General features: G+C 39.0%; 1 protein-coding gene across 1 annotated transcript in view; it reads right to left on the bottom strand.

The window, feature by feature from the left end:
• col28a1a (collagen, type XXVIII, alpha 1a) overlaps positions 1 to 17569 on the bottom strand; it is a 37151-nt gene that overhangs the window by 11053 nt on the left and 8529 nt on the right. Inside the window, exons 3-22 of the mRNA XM_028036661.1 lie at positions 16662 to 17227; positions 16454 to 16474; positions 16265 to 16324; positions 12813 to 12866; positions 12668 to 12712; positions 12052 to 12078; positions 11749 to 11793; positions 11609 to 11653; positions 7716 to 7769; positions 7552 to 7620; positions 7365 to 7433; positions 5454 to 5522; positions 5295 to 5363; positions 5136 to 5204; positions 4975 to 5043; positions 3811 to 3879; positions 3660 to 3731; positions 2284 to 2352; positions 1668 to 1739; positions 32 to 100 (exon numbers count right to left, since the gene is read on the bottom strand). Coding sequence (XP_027892462.1) covers positions 32 to 100; positions 1668 to 1739; positions 2284 to 2352; positions 3660 to 3731; positions 3811 to 3879; positions 4975 to 5043; positions 5136 to 5204; positions 5295 to 5363; positions 5454 to 5522; positions 7365 to 7433; positions 7552 to 7620; positions 7716 to 7769; positions 11609 to 11653; positions 11749 to 11793; positions 12052 to 12078; positions 12668 to 12712; positions 12813 to 12866; positions 16265 to 16324; positions 16454 to 16474; positions 16662 to 17227 — 1682 coding nt within the window. The remainder of the gene's footprint in view (positions 1 to 31; positions 101 to 1667; positions 1740 to 2283; positions 2353 to 3659; positions 3732 to 3810; positions 3880 to 4974; positions 5044 to 5135; positions 5205 to 5294; positions 5364 to 5453; positions 5523 to 7364; positions 7434 to 7551; positions 7621 to 7715; positions 7770 to 11608; positions 11654 to 11748; positions 11794 to 12051; positions 12079 to 12667; positions 12713 to 12812; positions 12867 to 16264; positions 16325 to 16453; positions 16475 to 16661; positions 17228 to 17569) is intronic.

The following is a 17569-nucleotide window of genomic DNA, read 5'->3' as shown; positions in this document are numbered from 1 at the left end:
ATACGTCTGTATGTGTCTGGTTTTCTTCTACCTTTGTTCCTGGGAAGCTCTGTCCAGGAGGTCCAGATAGGCCTGTCATTCCTGAGCTGCCAGGCTCTCCCTGAGCCAGGAAAACATCAAACAGACAGGCTTTTGTTAAACGCATTCAAGCACAATCATTTAAACCATGTGGAAAAAAGAAAAGATGTGATCATCTGTATAAATAAATGAATCAATATGAATTAAACACCACCGCTATTCATAGCCATCAAACGTTAGAGCTTGTGTTCAAGTGGCCTCTTGTGAAGAAGCTCTTGGCTCTTCAGAGAACATCTAGTTCTCCTGCTACATTGGCTTTTTCTGCACTTCCCTCATCACTTTGTTTCTTGTTACCACTGACTCCACTTCCAACCAGTTTAATATTTAGCTTTGATATTAACTGCATTGCTACATCTACATTTGTTAGCTGTTTGGGATAAAATGTCAACTGCGTAAACATAAACACAAGTGTGCATAAACTTCAGGTGAGTGGCAAAGTCCATGGTTCCAGCTACTTTGGCAAATCTTCCAAGTCTTGACAAGAAGAAGCAGTTTCAGACCTTCCCACTACCACCATTACGTCCATTTTCCTAATTTCTTTTAGCTTTTGTGCAGATGTAACTGGTGTCACACCATCTAAAACAATCCGCTTTGGTCTCACCAGTCCAAACAGTGATTAATGAACAAGCAGGTGGTTGGTTGTTAAAAGGCTGAAGTTGTGGGGAAACGTAACAAGATTCAGTTAAACTAAGGAAATCTTGACAAGGTGAGGAAGAACAGAAACACACAGAAGAGCAGAAACCAGAGAACTAAACAGTCCTTAAACAGAAGATAACAAAAGACTCCCAGTGACTGACAATAACATTCCACAAGGTGAGAAAATCTCTGAGAAACAGGAGGAGCTGGAAATAAATAGAAGCAAGTGAATAAATAGAACACAGACGACCGAACTGGAAACCATATGAAGAAAGAAAACTAATGCAAAATAAACAGAACAGAACACGCCTGGAAGGTACATACAAGAGAAACTAATGTTACAAAAACAACTAAAAACAAAAGTAAATGAACAAATTATAACTGAGACTGTAAGATCAAGCAGATAAATTTAAAGCTTAAGATAAAAAAAAGAACTTTGGAGTCCAAAGGATGATGACAGGATGAGCACCAAGCCCAGATTAATTTAATCTGTTTTTTTTTCCAACTGCAGCCTACGGTTGGAAAAATTGCAGGTTCACTACTACACTTATTAATCAGTGTCAACTGTAGAGAATTAGGAGTGGAGAATTATTGTCAGTAACTTTCTTTCAGTCAGCAGACCAACAGGGCAATGCAACATGTGGGGGAGGGGCAGCACCACTGCTTCATGCTTCAACCAGCAACAGGAAGCATTTTTTATTCTGTCATAACAATATTTAACATCTCAGTAGATAAATTCACAAACATTATAAATGTAAAAGTTTTTTGTAGTTTTGAAACCAAAACATTTACAAACATTGATACACCTTAACAGACCGATATCTACTGAACGCTTTTGGTAATAATATCACTGATACTGGAGAGCTGAATATGATTGGTTCTGTAATAATAATAATAATAATAATAATAATAATAATAATAATAATAATAATAATAGGTCCTGTTCTCCATACCTTAGCTCCAGCAGGTCCAACGGGGCCAGGAGAGCCTGACAGTCCCCTGGAACCTCGGTCACCTCTATCACCCTGAGACATTAGACATCTTATCACAGATCATACTGTACATTGATGTGTGTGTGTTTGTTTGTAATGCCTTGTAGAGACCATTTTCCTGACACTACATTGTGGGGACCCACTGCTTCTTGTGGGGACCAAAGCCTGGTCCCTACAAAAGGAAACACGGTTTTTAGGTCAGGAGTCAGATTTAGGACTAAGGCGTGAATTGAGTTTTGGTTAGGGTTAGGATAAGCATAAGGTTTAGGCTGTAGAAATGAATGGAAGTCAATGGAAAGTCCTGACAAAAATAGCAACGCAAACTTGTGGGGCTGTGTGTGTGTGTGTGTGTGGGGGGGGGGGGGGGGGGGGGTATGTGTGTGTGTGTGTCTTGGACGAAACATTGATCAACTAGAACCATTAGCTTATTGGAAAGAAACAAAGACAAGAAGAGAATATGAAAGAAAACTGTCTTTCCATACACCAGGGTATCTGACAAACTTTACTTTCTGAGCCTTCACTGCTGCCTTACTTAAAGATTGAGCTGCAGCTCAACAACTGATGGTCAGAATGTTACCTTTTCTCCAGATGTGCCTCTTCCTGGTGCTCCCTCTGGGCCTTGAGGTCCTGGCAAACCCTTCTCTCCCTGGTGTCATTAAGAAACAAATAATACATAAAGCTATAGGATATCATGAAAAAAGTGAAGCATTCAGCTCTATGCCATTTTATTTGCTGTTCTTTTTAATAAATAAAGAATATATTCTAGATATCCAGATGTGACACAAATCAAGTTAGGCTAAGAGCTGACCAGTCTGGAAATGACAAGGTTTCCTCTAAACCACTAAAACTGTTCTGTTAAAAGCAGGTGAGCAACAGCTGAGTTATATTTCTATTTTGCTGTTATTTGTTTGATCCTGACAGTAATTATTGATGGTGACATGAATTTCATGTCAAACTTTATTTCAGCTCTGACAGTAACAGATGAATGTCATTCAGCAAGATTAAGATTCATTTTGGGGTTTGGGCTGTGTTTTAACTATACTGCTGTGTGTTTTTCAAGAGAAATACACTTTCTCGCAAAAGTCTTCAAACTCCTTGAATGTTCTAAATTTGGTCACATGATGAAGATTTGGTTCAAAACTTCAGAGTAGCAAACAACATTGAAGCATGAGGTTAAAAATACAGAGCTCATATATTAACTGACTCACAATCTGAACACAATCTGTAAACTGGGGGGAAAAGGGAGAAATTAATGAAAAAATGGTACTACCGCAGAATAAGTCAGTATTAGTCTATAATAATAATAATAATAATAATAATCTATATTTCCCATGGGTGCTCTTATGAAGAATTCTAATCAGGGGCTTGACTAATATTTGAAATTGAATGTAGAATCTAGATACACATTGTAATATTACTGTTATTGAACTATTTTAGGTAGTGGTGTGTCATTTCTTTATCGCAAACATCTGGGCACATTGCAGTGGGTGTTGAATCACTATAAATGAAACAAAATATTCATTTTGTTTCATTTAATTTTGTCTCATGTTAATTTGGCACCACTATGATTATATATTGAATTACACACAACCAGCGTTTCATCTTCTTGCTCCTTTTTGTCTCAAAATACTTGATGCCACCAAATGACCTTTACCCAGCTGATATTATGAATTGAATTTGATTACACTGTGTTATAATAACGAGATTTAGGACTTATGAAATGATCTTTGAATCTTTATATGATTGTTTTATATTGGACTAATATGAATGTTTATTGCTGCATATGAATCCGATCTGTCTGTCTAGTTTGGTGTTTTGAGAAGATACATTTCCATGTTCTTCATTATGACACATTCATAATAATCATTAAAAGGGAAATTTGCCTGTACAAATAAATATTGGAAAATGAGCATCATCCAGTGTGAATGTCAACTTTAAGGACCACAGAATTACCTTAGGCCCTTCGATTCCATCTTCACCAGGAATGCCGGGTATCCCAGGGGCCCCATCAGGTCCCGTCTGACCCTGAAGATCATTAGTCCATCTGTAGAGTCTGTTCCCATCAACTTCATGCTGGTATTTAAACAACCTCTGGCTCTTTTACCTTGGGCCCTGGTTCACCTGTGCCTCTTTCTCCTTGATGACCTGGCTCTCCAGGAAAACCTTGGTCACCCTGGAAAAGAAAAGAAATTGGAATACCAGCAGTTGACTGATATAATGAGCATATATTTATTATTTATATTCTGGTTTTAAAACATGAAGGAAGTAAAAAAGAAGAATGCAGCATTTTTGTTGCTTGTTGGCAGTTTCATCTTTCAGTTGCAGTATAGAACTGACAGATCATATTCAAAATGCTAAGCTGCATAAAATCAGGTTCTGTTAAAATCTTTTAACAGATACACATCAAAGATGAGATTTTATTTGTGCGTTAAATAAACGTTTGCCTGGTTTTCTTTTCAGGGAAAATGTTTCAAAATAGCTCATTGAGATTAGATTGATACCGCCTGGAAACATTTATTTACCGGTATTTAGATCTAGGACTTTGACTGAACCATTCTCGCGCATGAATTTGCGTTAATCTAAACTATTCTGCATGTTCAGGGTCGTTGTCTTTTTCAGCCTAACAGGTTTTCTGCCAGGATTGTCCCTTTATTCAGCTCCATCCATTTTCACATCAACTCTGACCAGCTTCGCTGTCGCTGCTAAGAAACACATGCAAAGGTCTAACTGTTAGATAAAATCCTGACTGAATACATTAAAGTTTATGGTTGCAAGGAGGCAAAATGCTGAAATATGAAGGCTGGTAAAATTCCTTAAGGTTTGTTTGAGACAATTGAAATAAGCTGAACTGAATCGCTGTGTGACCTTGAAGCCCTCAGGTAATTTATGGTGTCCACAAAGCAACAGCCTGGCTGCTCTTTGGAAGCTTATTGTCAGCAAGGTGTGTTCTACATGCATTAAGGTGTCTAGTAAATGTGCACAGATAAACTACAGAGGTAACCAGAATCTCATTTTGTTAGCCCAGAGCAGTAAATCATCCCTATGTCAGTCTGTTTGGTTAATTTAACTTGTCGTCAGGGGGGTTAGTTCTCTTTGCCTATTGCTTTAACTTGTTTGTCTTGTACTCTGTGAAGCTCTTTGTCATTTTATTCATGAGAGGTGCTGTATGAACAAAGTTCATACAAAGTTATGCAGACAGCCAGAAAGGTGTAAAGACAGACATTATGGAGACTACTGTAAAAACTTTAGATAAAATTCTGACATTGACCTTTGACCCAGCTGTTGCCAGCCCTGGAAGTCCTCTAGGACCAGAGGGGCCAATGGGTCCTTGTTCCCCCTAAATACCAGGGAAAAATATTTACATTTAAAATGTTAAATTCCAAATGTACAGAGGTGAAGAATGTACAGTACAGTTTTCGTTGGCCTTGCCTTTTCTCCTTGGACCCCTGCACCCAGCACCCCGGTCAAACCCGGAACCCCAGGTGCGCCTGCGTCTCCCTGTCAGTCAGAATGGTATGTGATGGTAAACTGTGACGCTTTTCAGTTTTATACAACATGAGCTGCGAGTTCAGCCACAGCTAATTATACCTTATCACCTTTGTGCCCATGTCCAGGGGGTCCCAGGCTGCCTTTGGGGCCTTCAAACCCTCTGTCACCCTGTAATACGCAGAAAAACTGTGAGTTGCATCAGACACTTGAGTTGTTTGTTAAAGTTCTGGTTGACGCAACAAATTCCAGAGAACTTGCCTTTGGTCCTACTGGACCGTCACCAGGGAAACCACGAGGCCCTTGTATTCCTATAGGCCCCGTCGGACCCTGAACATTAGAACCAGTACAAAATCAAACCAGACATTATTTTCCTGTGGAAGTTTATTATTACACACAGTCTGTAATTGGCCACCAAGCCTCGTTAACATGAATGTTTCATCAGAGTAGTAAATCTCCAAGAAATAGCAACCTCAGTAGAAAAAACTGAAGAGTGTGTACCGATATGTGTTCAGTCAAGAAAGAGGGAAAAATGTTAATAATAATAATAATAATAATAATAATAATAATAATAATAAGTTTTATTAATAATGTCCTTTATATCTTTAGTTATCAAAGGACTACAAAAGCAAGTAGCTACAATGGATAAAAATAATAAATATCTCAGAAAGTGAACCAAAGATTTAGTTAAAACAAATCTCTGAAGACCTTTTGTAAAACAGTCAGTAGACTGTGGTCAGCGATGGAGTCCCATAGAAGTGGAACGGCTCTCACTTTGGTTTTTGGTGAGTGGAGAAGGTTTGACTGAGTTCAGTTCTGTGGGTTAATCAAATCCACATTGTGTACAAATTTAATTTAAAGGGACAATATTCAACCCTCAATTTCAGTTTTTATTATTATAGTTTTTTTATATGATGTGATTTTCAATCATTTACATTGCATAAGGATTTTAAATCAAGTCACATCATATCTTATTTATAGCACCTTCCAGCAAAAAGGTAGTGCAGAGTACTTCACATGATAGAAATATAATTTCATAATTTTCCAAATGTCATCATCAACATCATCATGAATAATCATCATCAAATACACATCAAATACCTTGATCAATGTTCCAGTTATTATTAATAGCATCTCCAAACAAGTGAGTTTGACTTAAAGGGGCTTTCAGCTGTTTTATACTTTTCTGGACATTTATTCCTGATTGGTGCTTCATAAAAACTGAATGATGTGTCACTTGTTTAAATAAAAAGAAAGAACTAAGAACAGCTGACTGAATGAATGGTTCCATCAGCTGCAGTCTGATCCTTGCAAAGTTTACACAGGAACTGTTTACACTGTAAACGGTTCAGAAAGTACAGAACAAGGAAGACTTGGCACAGCAGTGAGCCTTACCAACATCACTTCATCAGAAGTGATCTAACATCTAAACCTCTGCAGGCTTCACTGCCTCAGTTAAGGTCACAGGTCATGATTCAGCTATAAGAAAGAAATAAGTAAAAATGTCACTATGAGAGAGTTCCAAAGCCAGAACTACTGCTGACAGAGAACAAGAAGGCATGTCTCACATTGACCAAAAAATGTGTTGATGATCTCAAAGACTTTGGGGAACCATTCTGTGGACTGATGATGCTGTGGCGACCTGGTGCTGTTTCCTGGAGAGCTGACTCAAGCAGACTGCAGCAGAACAATGATGCAAAATGTATCTCTGAATATCCCCAAAAATACAACACAGGCCTTATCAACATCCACATCAAAGGCCAAGAAACCCTCAGACATGTTTGAATTAAGGCAGTTCTACAGCAGACTCAGTGGCAGCTTCCACTAACTGGAGGGAAGTGGCGCCTCCATGTGGCTCACGCAGCTATACGGTTTGAGGGACAACGGCATTTTCACAAACACTCAAGATGCTTTTTTCTTTTAGCAAACAGAATCAGAATTTGAAAACAGAATTTGTTTTTTCATCAAGTTATATTTGCCTAATATTAAAGATGGTTTCAAAATTTGAAGCATTAAACAATAAGTGTGACAACAAAGGAAACTGGTTGTACCAAATAATTTTTCACAGAACAGTCATGTGTTAATAGCATAACGTGGAGAACAAATGGAAACATTGGAGAGAAGTAATATTCTCTTTAACTGTTAGTGTTTGGTTAATTTTTGTCAACTGACCTGACTTCCCAGCTCACCAGAACCCATCGGACCAAGTGGACCTGGTCTTCCTTGGCTTCCCTTGTCACCCTGAAAGAGTCATTAATTATAGGTACGAGATATTTCAATGCATGCCTCGTCTTCCCAGCCCTAAGAACTAAGAACTACGTGCTTTCTGAATCAAATATTGAAAGAATCCATAAAATACCTTGGGACCCAGGGAGCCAACACCGTTTTCTCCTGGGGGTCCAGGTGCCCCCCTTGTTCCTGGATCGCCCTTATTAAACACCAAACAGGAAGATCTGAATCTTATCTTAGCTTGTGAGCAAAATAAACTCAGAGAATCCAAGACTTTTTGAATAATTTTCCTACTTTAGGCCCTGATGGTCCCTCTGGCCCCGGGTCTCCTGGTGGCCCCCTGTCTCCCTGGAAAACAGAACAAAGCAAAGATTTAAAAACAAGAGGTGCTGCGTGCTGAAATGCTTTCTTTGCAAGTTGTAGCAAATGAAGTCACCTTTTTTCCTTAGTTTGATTCATTTATTTGTGTAATACTTCAGTCACAAACACAAATGACCATCATAATTACAGATAACAAACAATCGACCGTAATGTGACCATAAAGTGCAGAAGCGTACTATGACTGTCGCTTTCCTTCTTGTGCATTTGATCCGGTTCAGTCAGGTTTTGTATTTTTTTGTCTAGTATTTGTTTTGCACATCTTTAAAATGGTTTCTATCCGTATCCTGACACTCATTCAGTAGCTTCTCATAGTAAACCTGCAACACCCTCACACTGCGTCATGAGTCAGCTTTATTTCTATAGCACTACGAGACATTCTACACTGTATTATTATTTAATTCCTTTTGGGATTAATAAAGTATTTTTGAATTTGAGGAATGCTTTGAGGGTGCTTTTTGAACAAGCTGTCCCTATAAACTGTCATTAGAGGAATAAAATGTTCTCACTCTACCATGTTCTTGATTTTATTGGCCTTGGCTGCTTTCCTGTGTAACAGATGAAGCTATAAAGTGAGCCATTACTGCCACCTGGTGGATTTAGATGGGTGTAACACGATTTCTGTCCTCCAGGACCAGACAGCCACAAAAATATTAATTCATAAATTATTTATTTTGTGTTTTATATTATAGCTAAACTAATTTTATGAATGGTGCTATTTTTTATTGTACTGCATGTAAACATTTGTTGGAGTCAGTGACATAATCGTCAGTCAAACCCATGTCCGCAAAACCCACATTTTGCAGAGAAGGGTTTATCCGGGTTTGACTCACTTTTAAATTAGGGTAGGTTGAAATCTCTAGTCAAGCAGCAAATGGATCAGACATACAAAATGAAAACTCCACAGAAAGACCAAAGCCAGGATTAAAAAGAAAATCACAAAGCAAAGTCCCATTAATAAGTGGGATAACATTTCCTTCACCATAAACAATGATCACCAATATCTAGCTTTATAAGTCCATTAGCAGAAACAAAGTTTGTGATAGCTGTTCATCACTGACTGTATTAAGTAAAGTAAAGTCATACAACTGGGAAGAGGTTTTATTTGAACAATTGGTGATCTTTATATTCTTTAATTTCTTATTTAATGTATTTTTTAAATCATTTCAATCCTTGAAAGTATTAATGCATTTAGGAGGGGATTTTGGATCCACACTTTTTCACATCTTTTTGTGAAAACAGAGGTCTTGTGTTTATTGGTCGTCTGCTCTGCTCTCCCTTCTTCCCTTTGTTAGAGCAGACCAGCAGAAACAAAGTTTCCGTCTGGTTTTCACTGAGACAAATCAAACTCTCATAACTCCACCATAGATGTCTACTAGACTTGACAAAGTCTAGTAGATGAACATCAAACCAAAAAACCCAAATAAAGCTTTGGCGGCAGATGTAAGTGACTGTCCTGGGAACTAGCGGCGGGCTATATTAACACTGAACATTGTGGAACTGTGATGATGAATCCTGTTGTTTCAGTGACCTTGAAAGGGGCAACAACCATTTAAAAAGACAGGGAATGGATAATATGCCCAAATCCTCATCCTCTGGAACAAAGTCTGCTCAAAGACCCCAACTAAACATTGGAAGCTTGGATTCCCTGCTTTAGAAAAGCTACATTGGGAACAGGATAAGACCTAATCCACATCTCACATTCCACAAGTGCAGAGCAGGAGATGAACTAAGAGTCTGCAGTGCACATGGCAGACAGGAATCTTTCAATTACTCCACACAGCCAAATGAGTCTGTTTCCTGCTGGCAGAGAAAGCTCGCTGTGGGACAAACATGCTTTATGGAGGAAAAATGACATAGCAACATCCTTACTCAGTCTGGTTGGGGACAGTTTTACTGACCTAGTTTCATTTGACCTTGGAATATTTTTAGTACAAAGACCAATGCATGGTTTCTTCAATGACTGCCAGGAGTCCAGGAAGTCGTGTCTTATATTCTAACTTTTAACATGCTGAGTTTTAATAATAATAATACATTTTATTTGTGCTGCATGCTACATGATCAAAATATCAAAATGTTTACAGACAGGTCTTAAAAGTCTTTTAAAAGATTGACATGTTTTACTATAGAAATGTATTTAGTCCTTTTTCTAAAACGATCTGTGGGTTCTGGTGCCTTCAAAGTATTAAGAAGGTCATTCCACAGACGAGAACCAGCAGGACGGAAAGCTTTGTCCCCATGGGGCCCAGTCAGGTTTTGGATGCACGCAGTGGTGTGTTTTGTAGGGGGAGAAGTTCTTAGAGGTGAGACAGAGCTTTTCCATACATACATGATGAGTTTGGAGGGAGATGCAAAGCCAGTGAAATGAATGAAGGACAGGAGTAATGTGTTCACATTTTCACACACTAACTGCAGAGTTTTGGACATATTGGAGCCTCTGTAGACTCTTGGTACACATGGTAAGGAGCTGTGAATTACAACAGTCCAGTCTAATAGACCCAAAGGCATGCTAAAGTTTGATCTGGTAGGATGAGAGTGGAGCCCTAGTTTGGCAACATTATGAACTTATGGAAGGAGATGTAGCAGAGTTGGTTTACATGAGATTCAAAGGTGAGATGGGAGTTCATTGGAACTGAAGAATGTAGAGACCAGAGAAGATGATGCTGGTTAGAGATAACGCTAGTTGAGAAGAATGCCACCACTCAGACAACCGGTAGAGGTAAGGAAACTCAGCTTTTTTAATACTGGGATCAAGTCGGATCTCGAACAGACACAGGCTCAACAACAGGTAGCTCTGGTAACTCAAACAACAGTCAGCATTGACAAGGAAGTCATAACTCAGGATAAGGGAATGAAAAGACTAAATACCTACAAAACATGATCAGAGAATGAGGCAAGGCCGGTACCATCAAGAAGACTATGATGGAATTAGCTAACCAATAAACGGGAAAACACAACACATAAGAGGGCTAAAAATAACTTACAAGCAACACAAAATCCAAATCCCCACAGACTGGGTATGGTGGGTGGAGGGTGAAGGTGGAGGGCTCATGGAGACGTTAAGACTCCACACAAAGCAGGTGTCGGCACTTAAGCTAATAAACAAGTTGGTCTTTAGTTTTACAAAAAACACACTACAAGATAAAAAGATCAAATGATGAAATGTGTTGTTCTTAATACAGCTGACAAAGGTGAATAATTTAGCTGCTTCATTCTGATCCCAGTGCTGCTATCTTCATCGTAATCATTTATATGAATCATAATGATTTAAATTTGACATAAATACATTTTGGTTGTATTGTCCAGCCATGATGAAGAGCTGATGATGTGCTGCCTCTCAGTGTGGAAGGCCCTGCACAGGATGGTGAGCGGATTTGAGGAAGTTTATTTCAGAACTGCTGCAAGAACAGAGACTTTAATCTGAGTTCATGTCACAGAACTGACAAAAACAAAAAATACTGTTTTTAACATGTCACTATTGCTCTAGATATGATCATAAGTCTGTTTTTTTACTGTGCTCAGCTGAAACTTGCATGCTGACAAAAGATTATGCAAAACATCTGAGCAAATCATAGAACAGTGATCTTTGTTTAGATAACAATGATACAACTCAATTCTAAAGAAAGTATAAGTTTTATTTTTATTAAGTCCATTTAAATCCAAAGATTGTTAATTAAGTATATCAACAAACCCTGCTTAAATTCAACATCCAGGAGTCACAACTCTGGAATGTATTGGATTGTTTTTTAATAATTTGCAACCATGTGTGAAGATTGTTAATCAAAGTAATAATATTATTCAGACATCACCTCCTCTCCTTTACGGCCTTCTAATCCAGCAGGTCCAGCCACACCCTGTGGAGAAATAAAACAATAGCTCAGCTTTTCCTTGCACTTCAGCGACCCTTTATCATAACAGTTTATTGATGTAACACAACAGTAATGCCTACTTTTCTTCCTTTTGCACCAAAAGCTCCAAATTCGCCTTGTTCCCCCTGGAATATGAACGCAGACAGAGGAGGAGAGAAAACATCTGCTAAACCCAGACAGTGAGTCAAGTCAAACCGACTGAGACCAAAGCTGCTGCTTTTTGGTTACGACTGTCTACATGTGGCACTTATGATGGGAAGCCATTAACTAAAACATGACATAGCTGCAAACAAATGAACCAAAAATGTGCTTTTTGTGTTTGTAATGAAGAAATCTGCATCACGCAGAAATTTTCCATAAATATGTTATTTAGAAATGCATACCTGTTCACCTTTCCTGCCAGGTCTCCCCTGTCAAAAGAACCAGCTTACATTATTCTTTTTCCATCATATCATACAAGCCACATTATCATTAAACATTGCAGAAGTTCAGATTTCCTGAAGTAATGTCCTTTAATGTTATTACCAGTTCCTTGAACTGTAGTGGACACATGTCACTGAGTTTGCTTGAAAGTAAGCGAGTTGTCAGACTTGTGGAAGGCTAACAGTGGCTCAGAACATTTTAACAAGTTTTACACATTCTAAATTCAACCTGAAAATGTCAACATCATGGGTCCACTGTGGCTTAGTTGGAAGAGCGGCAGTCTGAAGTTGACTTTGCTTTAAGCTACAGTCAATGTGCTCCTAGTCAATGGACTTAACATTAGTTTGCCTGCTGATCTGTGGATTAGTGTGTGAGTGTTTGTTTTTTGCTAGTGTGATTGGTTAAAAGCACTGAGTGGTGAGCAGGAAAAGAAAACCACTAAATAAATTCAATTAATTTACCAGGTGTCATTCATGAACAGCAACATTGACATTATGACCAATGAGCATTACATCTCCTCGCTAGTAATGACATCACAGGAACGTAGCAGGAGAAGATTGAAATATTTTGAAATACCTCAAGGCCCGCCATTCCTGGACGTCCATTAGTACCAGGTTCACCCTGAATTCAACAAATCAAACAAAACAACCCGTCAAACAACTCTTCATCGATTGAACCTACTAATAAACAACAGAACAGAAAATTATGACAGATCTCCTACCTGAGATCCCTTTGGACCAGGAGCACCATCCAACCCTGTCTTACCTGGTTTCCCCTGAATCAAAGAGAAAGGATAAGAATCAGTTATGCAGCCAAGAACTCCAGACTGCAAAACATATTGATCCATATTGTCCTGGTATTATTGCAACATAGGAGCATTGAAAATGGAAGCATGGTGGAGATGTCTACCAATGATGAACAGGCAAAAGAAAACAAACACACTGGGATCACTGTAGACTGTAATATTAGAACCATCCAACAGGGAGTGTCTTTGGAATGAAGAAGGTTTCTCATGGTTGTTGGAAATTTGATGAGATCCCTAATGTAGAATGGTGCCTTGCCATTTAGGCATTGGTATGTGAGGAGAGAGTTTGTGTTGAGTCCTCATGTGTAACAGGAGCCAGTGGATGGAGTGGAGGGCGGCAGTGACTTGGTCATCTGTGTTCCCTGGTCAGCATCCTGCTGGTACTGTTCTGGATATGCTGGACTCTCTGAATGCTCCTGCCACCAAGGAGAGCATCGCAGTAGTCCAGCCTGGAGGAGAGGACTGCAACATGCCTTGAATACATAGCACCACAATAAGCAGAGTACACCTGCACTTGGGAACCAAATCTCTGGGAACCATACTGTGGAGCAGTGGACAGCAGTGGACAGCAGTCAGCTGCCTCTATTGTGGGCTGCTATTATTAAGTGCATAATTTTTTAAAATAAATCAGAGACTGCCAATGTATTTAAGCTGAGTTCTGCACCAGGAGGACAGATACTCGACATTCCTGTTATCTTCTGAACCACAGAGCTTAAATCAGACCTAACAAACCATGCTTTGCAAAGCAAACACCATCTCAGTTCTGTTAGCAAAGCCATAAATAAATAAGTGAATAAGATGACATTAAGTATGCCTCCAATGCGACACTTGAGTAAAGGGATATTTCACTGCTTTTTAGAAGTAATCTCAACTTTTGTTCAGCTTCAGTTCACATTCTGAAACATGTGGGCTGGTCAAACCTGGACTGAATTGTTCTACATTTGTATATTTGGTTCCACACATTACAAAGTACAGTATGAAAAGCATGTACCAGTACTGAGAACAGAAACTAACAAAGCAGAGTGAATTAAAAATAATAACAGCATGATAGGAAGAATTGTGACCAATTTGCCAACAACGGAAACATTCAATAACTGCAGGTCTAATGTTCACATGGCAAAAAGTACATTTAATCAGTGGCCTGTCTGTGATCTATCTTCAACACAAGCTGGAGCTTTGCTCATGGTTTATCATCCATCACTGAACTTTCTTTCCAAACATTTCTCCTCAGCACTGCCTCTGATAAATTCAACCCACCAACAACCTGCTACACTTGCGGTCTGGAAATAATGTCCCATTTTAACATCATTCACTTGAAGTGTATTAAACAACTGCACCTGCAATTAAGCCACCAGTTGTTGAGGATGAGAGAATATCTGACTATGTCCTTTTCTAAAGAACATGGAGGACACCTGCAGACTGGGTCGTAAAGCTGCTACAGAACTAATTGCATTTAAAAGCATCAGCCAGGCCAACAGATTCAATCTCTGGAATCCTGACAGAACCTAACAGGATTTTGGAGCTCATGGCACATTGATCGTCATTCATTCATGTTGCAGTACAATTTGAGGCTCAATCAACCAAATGACATTTTTCAATCTGTTATTGTCCAGTTTTTGGTGAGTTTGTAGGAATTGTAACAGTGCTCAGTTGACAGGAGTGGTACCCAGTGTGGTCCACTGCTGCTGTAACCCAACTGCTTCATGACTGAACAGGTTGGATGGTATTTGCCATATTTTGGAAGCAGCGGGCAGTTTTTGAGCTATTTGCCTATCCATGGTCCTGCAGTGTCCTTATTCTCATCTAGCACCAACAAGGCACACATGCCTCGGATCCTTTTTTGTAGAAATTTTCTCTGTAAACTGAGAAACAGCTGCGTGTAAAAATCCCTGCAGCTCACCAGTTTCTGAAACCCTCAGACCAGCTGGTCTGGCGCCAACAGCCACATGTGCTTTGCTTAAGAAGTAACTGAATAAGTTTGCCTAATAAAGTGATCAGTAAGTTTTAAATCCATCAGTATATTTTTCATTATTTTAAGTAGAAGGTAGTTGGTATCATAGATATAAATAAAATATTTAACAGTTAGATTTGGATTTAAGATGTAGATTTATAATTTACAATTAGATTTAAATTTAAGATTTAGATTTGCAAAAATTGTGTGAAAAGTGAACATGTTAATATATGGTAGTATTTATATATATGTCATACATACTAATATATGACAGCCTAGACACCATGGAACAAAGCTGAACCAATATGTTTTCTCAAACAGCTGGGCTAGACTGACAGAACCATCTTTACCCACTCAGCCACAGAAAACCTTCAATTAAAAGAGAAAATGCTGTTTCTCTTGGGTCCTGTTACATCAATCAATCAATCAATCAATCAACCTACCAACCAGTCAACCAATCAATCAGTCAATGTGTAAGATGTTATTTATAGAACATCTTACACATCTAGTGACCGAAGTGCTGAACAGAAAATATTAACTACAATCAATCAGACAAAAGACAGAAAAAATAAATATAGCATAAATGAAAAGCACAGCCCGATAATATTTGCTCAACTGGAATAAAAAGCTACCTTGAAAAAATCAGGATTTAAAAATTCTTAAAAACATTCAAAGTGTCATGATTTGTAGTGTTGTAGAAGAGCAGTACTACTCAGATCAAGGGTGAGGTAGAAAAACTTCCTTCTTTAATGTCAAACTATGAGCAGGATCTGACACAATGTGTTGAGAACAGGTAGTACAGAAAACTGAATGTCCAAGACTCAGATAATGACTGTTAAGGACCCAGCAAAGACAGAGCACAACACTAAAGGTTAAAAACACACAGGAACAATGAGAGAACACAACAGAGCTGGGTACAATCAAAGGTACAACACGATAACAGAGGGACTAGTTAACCAATAAAGGGAAAAACATGACACAAGAGGACTGAATTTATTGATCAACCTATACTGGAAAACCATAATCCTCACACAAAGTATTAGACATTCTCACAATAAGAAGGAAATAGTTCCAGAGTTCGGGAGAAACAACACAAAAACACACTGGTCACAAGATGAGTCCTGTCCAGAAGTCACTGGTGTGTCTTCTTCTGGAAACATGCTTGTTTATAACTTCTATTAAATAAAAAAAATGCCTAATTGTTTATAAGTTTAAAGATCAAAATGAAAAATCTTAAAATCCAACGTACAGGCAGCCAGTGCAGAGCAGACAATCTCAGGGTAATGTGGTTTAGTATGGAATACTAAACCATAACTAGGCAGTGGTTCTCTATATATGAATTTATGAAGGCTTTAAGATCATGCAGAAATGCCCCTAACCTACTTGATGTGATACATGTCAACAACAGCATACTTACTAGACTGCCAGGGCGACCCCTCTCCCCCTTCTCACACCTACAGTTCTTCGGCTGTGGGCACTGAAATAAAGATACAGAAAACACATCTTAACCAACACACTGTAAATATATAGTAAATATATAATAATCAAAGATGCAAAGAGTCTCTGATTGAAAAATACTTAGAATCTGAGAGCTAATGTTACTTACCCCTGTCGTAACAACTGTATTCTGGAAGAAGGAAAAAAACAGTCTCTAAATATCTGTCCTTTAAAAAATGGAAATATGAATAAAATCATAGTACTTGTGATGGAACAAATTTGCTGTGCTCCAGCACAGTGCTCTAGTCCCTCTAAAAAATGACATCTAGATCTCAATGGGGTTTACCTGGGTAAATAAAGGAAATAAATTTACTCACTATTTCACTGAAGAGTTTTTCATCAAGCTGGCTGTCAGAGAGACTAAGCACATGCTGCTGTGGGGGGGCACTGGCAATGGATCGTAGCTGTGTTCCCATGGCATCTGGGTTGGGTAGAGCAGACAGCCTGACGGTGAACACCCTCATGTTGTGCTGTTTGGCCTCTGCAGCCGCTGTGATGGCACTGGGGCTGCGTGGGTGGTCTCTTCCGTCCGTCATGAGCAGCGCCACCCTGAGACTACTGGGGGACGTCTCCTGCCTGAATACCTTGGTGGCATTGGTGATGGCATAGGCAGAGTATGAGCCATGGCCAATGAAAGTCATTGAGGCCACCCGACTCTGGAAGACATCCAGGTCCTGCCAGTCTCTGAAGTTATGCTCTACTGATACTTTGCTGCTGTACTGCAGGGCAGCGAGGCGCAGGCGCAGACGCCAGCCTGGAGGGTGAAGCTGCATGAGCTTGGTGCTGAAGCGCAGGATGAATGTTTTCTGCTGCTCAAACAGCACAGTTTGGGCATTCTCTGTACTGTCCACCATGAACATGAGGTCCACTGGGCAGACCAAGGCTATCCAGAGAGAAAACAGTCTTATTACATTTGAATAGTACTGAAACAATAACATTTAACTGCGGCTCCACCCGTCAAATATGATTGAATTCCTTTGAGTCACTCTCTGCTACTACTGAATGTATTGTTTAGTGAAACATTGCCAACAGATTCACTTCAACAGTAGTCAGCCTCTTAAAGCAGATGACCACTCCTGTTAGAGCAAATGGTTTCATCAGTTAAAAAAAGGTCAAAAATAACTACACTTTGTTCATCTACCACCAGACACTACTATTGCTGGCCATAAATCTGAAATGGCCATATCTAAACAATTTCAAGTTCATGACAATTATTCACAAATGG

Source organism: Xiphophorus couchianus, chromosome 13 (assembly GCF_001444195.1).
Source record: "Xiphophorus couchianus chromosome 13, X_couchianus-1.0, whole genome shotgun sequence".
Classification (NCBI taxonomy): Eukaryota; Metazoa; Chordata; class Actinopteri; order Cyprinodontiformes; family Poeciliidae; genus Xiphophorus; species Xiphophorus couchianus.
Note: the sequence above shows the minus strand (reverse complement) of the source record. Positions and strands in the feature narration are given on the sequence as shown.